A 13425-nucleotide genomic window follows, 5' to 3' on the forward strand; every position below is an offset into this window, starting at 1 on the left:
TTGTGACTTCAAAGCTGGCCACATGTATTGGTAATTGGCAGGTATGGGATGACCCCTCTGATAGTGACCACCAATCGGTCATAATGACAATAATGGAGGAAGAATCTGGTGAAGAAGGCCCTCCAATATTCATTGGTTGGAACACCAAAATCCTGGATCCTGGTGCTTTTGACCTCAGAAGAGTAAGCGAAGAGCACACAGCGGAGGAGAAGGCATTTTGTTTAGTGGGTTCAATTGAGGCGGTATGTGCCAGTCTACCGCAAAGGTATTCCAGAATGGAGGACCTGCCAGTATACTGGTGAACCCCTGAAATTGCAGAAAAGAGGAAAGCCTGCCCCACAGGGTGGTCTGGACTGGCTGTCGAATTTGGTGGTCAAGGAGGTGGTTCAGGCTGAGCTGGGGGTTTTTCTTGAGGTTTACAACAGTTGCCTCATGGAAGGCATACTCCCTGAGATATGGAAGCACCAGCGGTTGGTGTTTGTCACAAAACCTGGGAGAGATCCAGTGCTCTCCCTTCTTACTGACTGTTGGAGATGATAGATGTGCTGGGCAAGATACAGGAGCATATGCTCCAGAACAGAATCTCCAGCAGTTGAGAATGGGGGTGGAATCTCTGCTAGTCAGTATGGCTTTCGTAGGGGAAGGGTGCCCTTGATGCTGTGGTGGCGGTGTGTGAGGTGGCTAGTAGAGCTGCAAGAGGGGAACGGTGAGGAATTTCTACCCTTGTCACTCTAGATGTGAGACATGCATTTAACTGCATTTCTCACGTCGCCATAATGCAGGCCTAGGAAGAACATGAAGTGCCTTTGTATTTGCGACGAATGGTTTGTTCCTACTTATTGGGGCGTAGGCTTGAGTGTCAGGTATCAAGAGAAACAGTTCTGTGGAATCTTCATAGAGGAATGCCTCAGGACCGACTCTCTGGAACCTGAGTTACAATGGCGTTTTTGAGTTGCCCTTCCACAGGATGTAACGATGTTTGGTTATGCCAACAATCTCGCCCAGGTCGTCAAGTTGAATACAAAAGAGGTCATTGAAAAAATAAGAGAAGCATACACAATAATAAAACATTAGATGGCAGGGTTGGGACTTATACTAGCTCTATATAAGACGGAGGTGGTAGCGATCTTTGCGGCTAAGAAGAGACTGATCCTCAAGGTAACATTTGAGGATAGGAGAATAGTGTCGAGGCTGGTAATAAAGCACATTGGCATATGGATAAATACCAAGTAAAGATTTAGCACACATTCAGTAGAGGCAGCTAATAAACCTGAGAGGACTGCCAGATTAATAGCTGGCTTCCTACCTAATACTGGTGGACCAACTACATATCAGAGGAGATTGTTAGCGAGAGTAACGTATCCTACAATGCTATATGGGGCGGAGCTTTGGGCTGATGTAACGAGATTTGAAAAATATTGTGGAAGACAATGAGTGGTTTCATAGATGTTTGCGAATCATAGAAGCGTATAGAACAGTCTCCAAGGAGGCAGCTGAAGTTCTGGTGGGTGCAATGTCGATAGATTTGGTTATGGCCTGGACCACACGGATTGTTGCCTTGACTGCGATAAGGAAGACACTCCTGCCTATGTGCATTTCTCTTGCCTGTGTTTTGATTAAGAACGCAGGGAGATGTTAATTATGTTAGGGTTGGAAGACATATTCCATCCAGAGGATACACTAAGCGTGAATTCACATAACAAATTTAACATATATGTAATAATAAAGTTACAAGCTAGTACGTGTGTAACTGGTTCTTAATTGCACAAGGGATTCACTGCACGTTTAACTAAACACTTATGTTGATAAGAGAATATAGAGTTCTAACTTGTATAACAGCTTTCAACATATATTTAACAATAGATGCCCTTGAGACACACACACACACACACACACACACACACACACACACACACACACACACACACACACACACATATACATACACACACACACACACATGTGGTTAATATATTCACCATACATATAGCACTAAACATAAATACACAAATTGGAAGGTGTGTAAAGAGCTCTTACTTGTGTAATAAATTCACCTGTCATATAAAACTAATGACAAACATACATGTTGGTAGTAGGATACACGGCTGTAAGAGTGTCTATACACTCTTCTCTGTATCAGTAGAATATATTTATATAAACATATTACATAATTGCTATATGAGTAAGAGCTCTATGGCTTCTATTCACATAAATTCTCTCTATAAATAACACTGAAGACTAACATCATTTACAGTAGAGATTCACTGCACATATAACTCTACACAAACTCATACATGGGTGAGTGTATAAAACCCTTAAACTGTCTTGTTAGTACTCTGCTTCAACAGGTACCACAAATTTTCATATCTTTAACATTATAAATAAACTTATAAAAAAAGCCTAAGTGTGTATATTTCTCTTGCTTTCACAATGATCTCCAATATATTTATGTACAATAGGTGACAAGCCATATAATGCCTGTCATTAATGTTGTACAGGCCTGCTAGTATAACAAATTCACTGGATGTAAAATATTAAACAGGAACTTTTTTCTATATGTAAATAAAAAAGTAAAAGGCTCATATATTTGTTGTGCATAAAACACTAAACACAAACACTCATTTAGGTATGAGTGAATACAGCCCTAGGACAAAAGATTAATATTATAGAGAATCAGCTACTTATATACACAATTAGCTGTTTATATATACTACAGATTAGTTAGATGTGCTGAACCATTAAATAATAGGGGAATATTATTTTTAAAAATAGTCACAAATAAGAACAACGTATGAAATTAATATCTTTTAAATCAATACAAAATTTAGATAGTTTTTAGATCACAAAATTTTTCATTTGAAACTAAAGTACAAAATGACCTTCTAGCACAAGTTATACCCACATTAATAACTTCCTAAAACAGACCCCATTTTACTGCCACTATAACATATTAAGAGTTTTGTAACTTTAACTTAAAACATCTTCATAATTACAGGTTTTGTTTGCTTTCTCCTGTCTAACTATCAGTCAATATCAACCAGTTTTTATCAATTTATATATATATATATATAAATAGACAGAAATTTTAATTATATGTTAGATGTAGTAATTCAAACAATAATACTATATTAATAATAATAAAAAAATGTTATTTTAATAATTAGAGAACCGATTATTTCTGAGATCAAGTATCTGGATGATCTTGTGTCTGTTTAAAAATGTTTTAAAGTATGAAGTAATAGTCTCGCCAGCTAAGCCATTCCAACTCATATTTAAATGTTCTAAGGTTTCATTCAATTTACCAGTTGAAAGAAGCATCTTTTTCACACCTAAAATAATTTAACAGAATTTTATTCATATATTATTAAATCAATGATTACTTAAGGCTATTGTTACTTTTATAAAATCTACAATTAACAAATTACATAAAAACAGATTCTCATAAACTATGTATTGTTATTTTCATAATTGTAAGTTGCAAACCCTCTATTTGTCAAGAAAAATAATTGAAAACAGAAAAGAAAACTGTTAACCTATAGGCTGAATTAGATACAAAAAAAAAAAAAAAAAAAAATAAAAGGCTGTTAAACCCATAATCAGGATGATAATGTGGGTTAATAAACCTTATGGAACTAATTCATTTACTGACTATGTTTTCAGAATAGATACAATGTTTGATTAATTGAAATTGTACATAGTAATCCATCCTTTAATGTTTAGAATAATCCACTAATGATAATGCCAATATTTAAACTCAGTTTCCAGAAAAATAAACACAAAAACAAATGTTTTATATATATATATATATATATATATATATATATATAAAATAAAATGTTTATATACATATAAAAAACAAGAAATACTTCTTGATGTTTCATTGTGTACTTCACATTATTTACACTACTTTTTTTAAGTACTGGTTAGATTTTTACTTTCTTTTAATAATTTTGTGATAACTGCCTGCAGTTGCTAAAAATACAAACCAAAATTAAACATATTAAGATTTTTGACAGAATCAAACAAATTTTAAAATTCATATCTTGAATTCTGCAATTCATCACATAGAAGTAGACATTTATCATTAACTGTAATCTGGTTTAAAATACATATTACCAACATAGATAACATATTTAGTTAGGCTACATTTTTTCAACATACTTCAACAGATGGTTAAAAATCAGTTCACTGAACATGCTAAAACATCAAAAGCTGTCTGTTTGTATTAACAACATAAATATTAAATTTATAAATGTTTAAATTACAAAATTTCCACATTTTTACAGAATGTTATAAAAACACTACAAAGGTCTTGAAGTAATATTTCATTTTCAAATTTTGTTTGTTTTATGGCTTCTTTCAAAATATACTGATGTTCATTAATTCTACAGTTTGTCAATTGGTTTAAGAGTATTGCTAGTGGTCACTTAAATAAGGTTGTCAGTTTGTTTTCCAGCCCTCATAATGTAGTCAACCACCTGAAGTTGTTATGCTTATATTTTTTGTTAATTATTTGGTAGATATATATTTTTACTATTCTGTCCATTCTTTTTTGTTCATCATAATGCTATTATATTATTATTATGTTAATTAATTGATTATTTTATTTATTAAGTTTCTGTTATTTCAGAAGATAACCATTAAAAAGATATTGAATTTTATTTATTTTTAACAAAAGAATGGATTTTTTAAAAATATAGATTTTTTGAAATGAAAAAATAATACATTTCTCAGTAAAAAAAAAATTTTCTGACAAGGTTAATAAAAACTACTTAACTAAAGTAGTTGATAAAAAAAGTAATTTTAAATTACAATAATTTGTATAAAGCGATTAAGTGATAAAAGCAAAGTATAGTGACTATTATATATGTATACAATATAATATAATATATATATATATATATATATATATATATATATATATCATCAAATCACACCTCACTAGATCATATCTAGAGTTGTAACTCAGGACCTAGTTATGTTGGCCTCTTGATAGTCAACTATGAAAGGTCTTTTAAAAATAATCCACTGGCTGAACCAAGCAACACCAGAGTTCAGAGAAGGCAGCATTCGGATACGGTGGGCTGCCACTTAGAAGATAACATGCAATCAGAAGCATTGGAATGCCCCAATACTACACACACGAACAAGAAAAATACAAAATCCAAAATCAAACCAAAGCAAATCACCTATATTTCCAAACACAATGTAAACTTGCTCATGCAGACTGGTAAACTAAAAATAACAACTGGCCTAATGGAAAAACACAAAATTCTCATGGGTCTGCAGGAAATAAGAAACATCGACCAGGAAGCTATGGAACTCTACTAAGGTATACCTGGGAGAGAGTGATGAAAAATATCCCACAGTTTGGAACAGGAACTATAGTCAGCCTCAAAATAATAAACTTCATACAAGAATTCAAGTCATAATCCCCAAGAATCTCAACACTCACCCTAAAAGCAGCTAATAAAATCTACCCTATATAAATGCCCATTCACCCACTAATAATAAAAATTATTAGTAAAGAAACAGAAAAGTTCTGGAATCTATTCAACCTGCCTATAAATAATATCCCCAATAACCAAGTTAAACAATTAATTCGAGACTTCAGTGCTCAACTAGGCAGAGAAAGAAATTATGACATCATTGGAAAATGGCCTGCCCAAAAGAAAACAAACAAAAATGGGCAGAGACTTGATCTCTGCAGAAACTACAACCTAATCTTGAAATCTACATATTTCAAGAGGAAACCACAAAAACTCAAAACCTGCTGGAAACACCCCAATTACACTAAAGGGGTGAATGGGAAATAGACCACGAATTCATGGACAAACGCCACCATAAGGAGATCTACAACGTAAAAGTCCTCTGAGGAGTAGACACAGGCTCAGATCACTATATAGTTAAAATTAAATTTACTCCTCAAAGAAAGTAACAAAACCAAGGCCCCAAAACTAAAAGAAAAATGTATCCTACCCCACTAATCAAGAATAAAGATTACCAAACAGTAACCAAAAAAATAACAATCGTGGATAAATTCAAAGATCTAGTCAAAAACCTTAATCAAATCGCCAAGAATTAGCCCCAATAAAGTCCCATAAAACACATCAGTGGTGGAACAGCAAATGTGAGGAAACAGTGGAAAAAAGACATCAAGTAAGGCTATTTCACCAATCCCAAAAGTCAGAAACATCCTTCCAAAATCTAGTAAAACAAAGAAAAGAAACCACCCGAACCTTAAGGAGAATGAAAAGATAACACCAAAAACACACACTGAAGTCAATAGAAGAAGAATTCAATAAATCACAGTTGAGAAACTACTAAAAATTCTTAAAAAATCAGCTTCAAAAATACGAACCCCCAACCCTACTAATAAAGAATGAAGACGGTAAACTGGCCCATAACAATAAAGACAATGCGGAACTCCTAGCTAAGTATTTAAACAAACTCCTAAATTGGAAAGAACTGACAGAATTCCTAAACTTCAACACCAACACCCCCAATACAACACCACCAAAAAAAGAAGTTTACCGAGCACTGGATAAAATTACAAAGCAGCAGGAGAAGATCAGACTTTTGCAGAGACTAATGATATGGAAACATATAGTAAGATCAGCAAAAATTGCCCTTCATCAACAGCTTGTCAATATCTGGATCAAAGAAGTACCAAACAGTGGATGACAGCCCTCATCCATCTACTCAAAAAAGGGAATAAAACAGGCCCTAACAATTATAGGAGAATTTCACTCCTAGACACAACATAAAAAATTCTTTCAGGAATCATCATCAATAGGGTTGGACCAACCCTGTTGAGGATGATAAAACCACACATTAAACTTAAAATATTAAAATTATAAACATATATAATATGTAGTCAAAAAAATTTTAAAAAAATTGTTTTTTGTTTTGATTACATATTTATATTATATGTTTATATTTTAATGTGCGATTTTTTAAAAAGAAAATGTTTTATAACTGATGTTGAGGGAAACCCTCGAAAGCGCTTTTATGAAATAACAATAAGCATAAGGTAAGAAGCATTACTGAATTCTGTACTCTTGGTGGTAAACTGACATACACTTTTGTCTTTGATATATACATCAAAGATTATATATATAAATATATATTATATATACATCAAAGATTATATATATATATGCAAAAACAATTCTTTTGTTATTGTATTTGTCCATATTCCCTCCCCTCTGTACTAATATCTCAAAGACAAAATTATAAAAACCATTTACCACTAAAAGTACAGAATTCAATAATGCTTCTTACCTTATGCTTATTATTTTTTTCTCTATTCTTAGCTCGAAAGTGCTATTAGATGCTTAGTGTTATTAGGTGCTTAGATGAAAGTGGTATTATATATATATATATATATATATATATATATAATATAAATTATATTTAATTATTTAAAACACATGCATATTGTTTAGTGTCACATATGATTTCATAAAATGTTCAGAAAATGTGATTAAAAAATTATGCCTTATCAAATGAATGTACTAGAATAGTTCACCAAAGTGGTGTGGGCACTTTGGGTTTGTTTTACATTGCAATATATGTCAGCAGTTTTTTTTTAAAATTAAAGATAAAAGTCAATATAAACATTTTTTGATAGTGAATTGTTTACATTTAACAGATCAAATAAGTTATAGTTTAAAACTGTGATATGATGAGAAATGTGAGGTTAATCAATTTATTTCCTATTAAAAACTACTGTAGCTTAACCTCAATTACAGCTGATAACCACTCTTCTTTACGATGAGAAATAAATTTTGTAGCACAAGGAAAATGTCAATAAGAGAAATTATATACTCTTAATAAACCTCTGTGACAAGTAACAATGATATAACTTTATAAAGAATTACCTGTATAAAAACTTTTCTCAAATGATGATTTTTATAAAATCTTTATCATTTTATGAAATTGTATAATCACAAATTATAGATGAAACAAAAAGATGAAACAAAACTGAAAACAATACTTTACTAATTTTGATGTTGTAAAAACAAAAAGCCTAAAATTAGTGGTTACTGGTCTAACAGAAGTAGCTTGTTTTATACTTCTCAGGATTTTAAGAAACAATACTCAGGTTTAATTCAACTTCATGTGCATATAACTTAATTATTCATCATTTTTAGGTGAAAGTTATGAACTGAAAAAGATTAAGGGTAGATAGAGTTTAGGTAAATCAAAATATTGTGTAGGAATTGCATGAGGAGAAGGCTTACTAAATACTTAAAACATTTTTTAAATATTAATTTGAAAAAGGGAGAAATATCTTTCTACAGAAAAAATAATTGCTACGCCTTTAATAATAATATGCAATCAACATTATAAAACTGTTTATCTGATTTTGTTGAAATTATTTGTATATAAAATCCAAAGCACATCAATAATCTCTTAATCCAAATGTTGTATATTACAATATATAAATGGAAGAGTAGATAAGCAAAATGAGATATTTAATTATTTTGAATAAAAATACTAAAGGAAAAGGTATAAGGCAAAGATACAAAAAAAATGCATTCACAAGCATGCATTAGAAAATTTTCAGTCCCAGGAGCCATGAATCCAAGGAGGAGAATTCAGACAACAAAGAGTTAATTGCCGATCAATAATTTACTTTAAAAAACTAACATGAGGAACTCTCGTGAAATTCTATCTAATTACAATTCAAAGATAGTTTTGAATCAATCAATAAAAGATAAAATAGGATCAGGATCAAAAGAAAAAATATCCTTACCTGGTCCAAGCGCAATATTATTCCAAGAAATATCAAGATGAGTTATCGAAGAATTTTCAACAAGTATATCTGATAAATGCCATCCTGATAAATGAGTCAGATTATTATGACTGAGGTTGACATATTGAAGAGAAGTGTTAAACCCAATACCACTGATAAGGCATTTCATGCCTTCATCACCAAACTTATTTTTGCTCAAATCCAATTCTAGTAAGGTAGTAGATAATTCAAGAGCTTCAGCCAATTTACACACACATTCACGATTGAGTCTGAAATGTTTTAAGTAGAGGTTTATAATAGAATGCATGTAAGAAATTAATTGTGTGTATGACTAACTCATTATCCTGAAATATTTATTTAAGAATTACAAGTATAAAAATACCACTGTATCTATAACACTGATAGGCTAAAAAAATTTTTAATGTTTCTCTACACATGATACATTTCTTGAATTACATTTTTGAGTACATTACAGATCTGTAAATACAATACTTCTATCACCCTAAGTTTTAAACAAATTATGCTTAAAAAAAAAATTAAGGGAAAATATAATTAAATCTGTAAAATTTATAACTTTGCATGGCCATACCTGTGTTAAATGATTTCGCTGATGATTTCTTTTATAAATTGCCTCAGGCACATCCCAAATTAATGTCCAACAGTAATCGGCTAGCATGTTAGTATTCCATTTCCCTTTATAGTGGCTTTCTATCACCGAAATGTCTTGGTGGAAACATTCACTGTGTTCGTCACTTACGTCTCCAAGGTTGTCTAGGAAAAAATCCAGACATGTGTGGAGGAAATGTATTTTCAAAGACATATTATATCCCATAGCTCTGAATGAAGTAAGAAGTTGATTAACAATATTGTGGTAATTATCAGATTTTTGTCTGCCGAGAAACGTTTTGCAAACGTCTTTAAATGAAGCCCAAGCTGCACTTTCTACATTATTAAACATCGAGTAAATATTCCTTCTTTAATTTTTCCTACACTTACATTTGGAAATTTCTGTCTGATGTACAAAAATCTGGGACTATCCTTCCTTCTTTATTGCTTTTACAAAATTTGTCATTACTCCTAGCTTGATATGGAGAGGGGGTAAAAATATTTTTTTTTGGGTTCAACTAAGGGCTGATGAATAATATTTTTCCCATTTCAAGTTAACTTATCTCGTTTCTTCTACTCTTTGGTAACAATGTTTATCCCTAGCTCGGCTGTCCTATTTGCAAAGAAAACACATGTTCTTAGTATAGCCTAACTGCATGCCTAACAAAATAGCTATAACCTTCATATCACCACATATGTTCCAGCTATGTTTTTTTAATTTATTTTTTCAAGAACATCTTTCATCACACTGTATGTCTCTTTCAAATTAATACCAAAAGTGAATGGTATCGAAGGATATATGTTACCGTTGTGTAGTAGAACCACTTCTAAACTATACTTGGACAAATCTAAGAAAAGGTGCCAGTCCTCAGGTTTATGAACTTGTTCTAAGTGCAACATAAGCTCATCAATATTTGTGCAATAAACCAAATTATTTTCATCAATAAAGTACTGAGAAAGTTCTTTTTGTTGGCTTCGAAAGCCCAAAATTTTTGTATTTTTTTGAAGTAAATTCAACCTTGCAGTCTTGATCCTAACAGTTCAACTTGATTTTTTCATAAATTTAAATCCCTAACCAAGTCATTTAATTCTCCTTGTGGTATAAGATGTGGCTTATTGGAAGATAATTCAAAATCAAAATCACTGTTGTCGTCTTCAGTACTGCCTGATTCTTCATCGCTGCTTTTGAAACATACATTCACAGGTGGCTCAGGAACTGGAATAATTTAACTGTGAGGTACAGGCCTGATTGCAGATTGCAATGAAGGATATTTTACAGTATGTTTAGATTTTTTAGGTATTCCAGACAAACTTGTTAAACAAAAGTAACAATCGGTTACATGATCCTTCGGTTCATGCCAAACCATACGTACACCAAGTGGCAAAGCCTTCAGTGTACCTATCAGCCATCCTCTTAAATATACAGAATAATTAGTGCATACTATATACTCACCACATACATAAAAGGCATCCGCATGATTTACACAATTTTGAGGCATTATGACACTGCATTGTTAAACTGAATAAAACTGAACAAAATTAATTCATTCCTAACTCCAGTGCTTAATACAAACAGCACAGCTGTGTTTCAGTTACAAGTATGATTAATCTTGTCCAGGAAGGCTCACTCTTCAGTATTACGTATGATATAATATGTGACTATGATTTAATTCTTTGTCTAGTATCGTTTGTTTATAGCTTACAAATTATTTTAACAAAGTTAAACAATAAAAAATGAGCTAAGAAAATACAATATAGGAGCTTAAAATGCTAACTATATGCTGAAAAATGAAAAAATCCTTCAATTAAAAATTTAAATTTTTTTCAAAAATGGTGGGTGATATAAAGATTCTGAGTTCATATTCGTTTTCAGTATCAAAAAACAGATTAAAATCATGTATAGCATGTTAGGAAACAAAAATTATGTTTATCAGAGATAATTAGATAGACACTTACAGTCAGTCTTCAATGTAATGACCCTTTCATAAAAACAACTTTATATAGTAATTTATTAAGCTTTCTAGTCAGTTTTATTGTGAGCATCATTCATGCTTTTTCATTTAAGCTGTTTCTTATCATTAAAAAAATAATCATGTGCTTTTAGATATAATTGGATCTACAAAAACATTTACAAAAAATTTTTCTGACTCAAAAATTAATTTTAAACTCTTTTCCCAGTAATATTGTACAGCTAGTAGTGCTAATAATATAAAGAAATTAGATAAATAAATCTAGTAGTTTTAGTTAAATAAATTGTCGACCTTTTTCACACTTATCTTATTTAGATCTCTCAATCTTCTCATTACAAGTGTACTTACACTTGTCTACGGATTTGTCATTACACCTTGTCTTCCTTCTCTTTTTCTTCAAATCACAGTGCCATTTCACACAAGTCATCCTGCACTTTATTTTATTTACTTCATTTATACTTATGGAAATAATCAGATTGCTACCAACAACATCAACTGGCTAGTCACAAGTATCATTAAATCTAATTGTATCTAAATAAATACAATCTCCTTACAATGTTCAAAAACAGTGTTTTCTAAAAACTGTTTTAGAAAAAAACCTGAGCACACACTAAATAATTAAGACAAATAATCATGAGTTGAATCATTAAAAATTTACTTACTTGCAATCACTAAGAATCAATGAACTAATGAATTTATTTTTCATTATGATTTCTGCTAAATGAAAAGCTGCATCAGTTGTTAACAGATTTCCTGTGAAGTTCAGCTTAGTAACAGTGACATTTCTAGAGAGTGCTAAGCTCATATGATACATCGCTCTAGGGTCTACTCTTGAAAACTGAAATTTATTTTAATTTTAAAATCAATATAACATCTTGTGTTCATATAATATTGGTTAAAATACACGGTATTTCTAATTAGTTATATAAAAGTTATCATTAATAATGAAAAAGTTATCATTAATAAAAAAACTTGCAGAAACATTTGATACATCACTGATACAGTATATCTTCAAGTTTATTTTACAAATGTTCAATATGGCTACCCTTTGTAACATGGCAGATATCCCATCTGGAATCAATTTCCTGCCAAATCCTATGAATCATATCTTGTTCTATGGTGGCAACTGTTTGTGTTATCTGGTGCCACAGCTAGTTGACATTTCCTGGAAGCGGAGGAACAAACACTGTCATTAATATATCCCCATACAGAGAAGTCCATCAAAGTTAAATCAGGTGATCAGGAAATTGTTTCACCACGTCCAATCCAAGTCAGCACTTTGCTATTGAGATGTTGATATTGATATTTTGACAACTATTTGATATTGAGACAACTGCACGATGATAATGTGGTGGCTAATCCACCACATAATGATAATCTTGCTGGAAAATGAATTCTGTGTCCATATCCTGTTGTAATTGTGGCATTAGATAATGTTCCAGGATGTCCAGGATAATATGCCAGTTACAGTTGACTCAGCAAAAAAGAAAGAACCATAAATTTTGTGGCAGCACAAAAAACATTCGCTTTAGGCAAGTCTTGCACTGCTTAATTGTGTGACGTGGATTCCGCTCCCCTCTTATCCTGACATTATGTTGATTCACTTTTTTGCTGGTATGAAAGGTTACTTCATCATTGAACACAATTTTATTAAGATAATTATCTTCAATCTCAATTTTGTGTAATATTTTACACAAAACTCAGTTCGTTTTTCTTTATTACCTTCACTCTTTATTACAGACTGTCTGAGGTGGTTGCTTGTGATATTTAGTCATGAATTTTCTTCAAATGGAAGCAGCTAATTTGGATTCATGAAACCATAAACAACATTGAGCACGCTCTGCACTGGTATACGACTCAATGATGACTGATGAAATTACTCATCTGCACGTGCCACCTGTTGAGAATGTCAGGAACTAATGGTGTTACGCAGGAATTAAACTTGAAGATAAACAGTATTCAGTGATTTATCAAATAATTTTGTTAAGTTATTTATATTTTTCATTAATAAAAGTTACTTTTGTGTAACTGATTTAGAAATAGCCTGTATTAGAGAAATACCGTTTTTTGGCTGCTAGCATGAAATTT

At 31.6% G+C, this 13425-nt stretch overlaps 1 protein-coding gene across 4 annotated transcripts in view; it reads right to left on the reverse strand.

The window, feature by feature from the left end:
• LOC142320614 (uncharacterized) overlaps positions 1-13425 on the reverse strand; it is a 61177-nt gene that overhangs the window by 16536 nt on the left and 31216 nt on the right. For all 4 annotated transcript variants that reach the window (XM_075358606.1, XM_075358605.1, XM_075358607.1 and 1 more), the window contains 3 exons: positions 12000-12175; positions 8762-9030; positions 3170-3329 (listed from right to left, as the gene is read on the reverse strand). In XM_075358606.1, coding sequence (XP_075214721.1) covers positions 3170-3329; positions 8762-9030; positions 12000-12175 — 605 coding nt within the window. The remainder of the gene's footprint in view (positions 1-3169; positions 3330-8761; positions 9031-11999; positions 12176-13425) is intronic.

Source organism: Lycorma delicatula, chromosome 2, assembly GCF_047948215.1.
Source record: "Lycorma delicatula isolate Av1 chromosome 2, ASM4794821v1, whole genome shotgun sequence".
Lineage (NCBI taxonomy): Eukaryota > Metazoa > Arthropoda > Insecta > Hemiptera > Fulgoridae > Lycorma > Lycorma delicatula.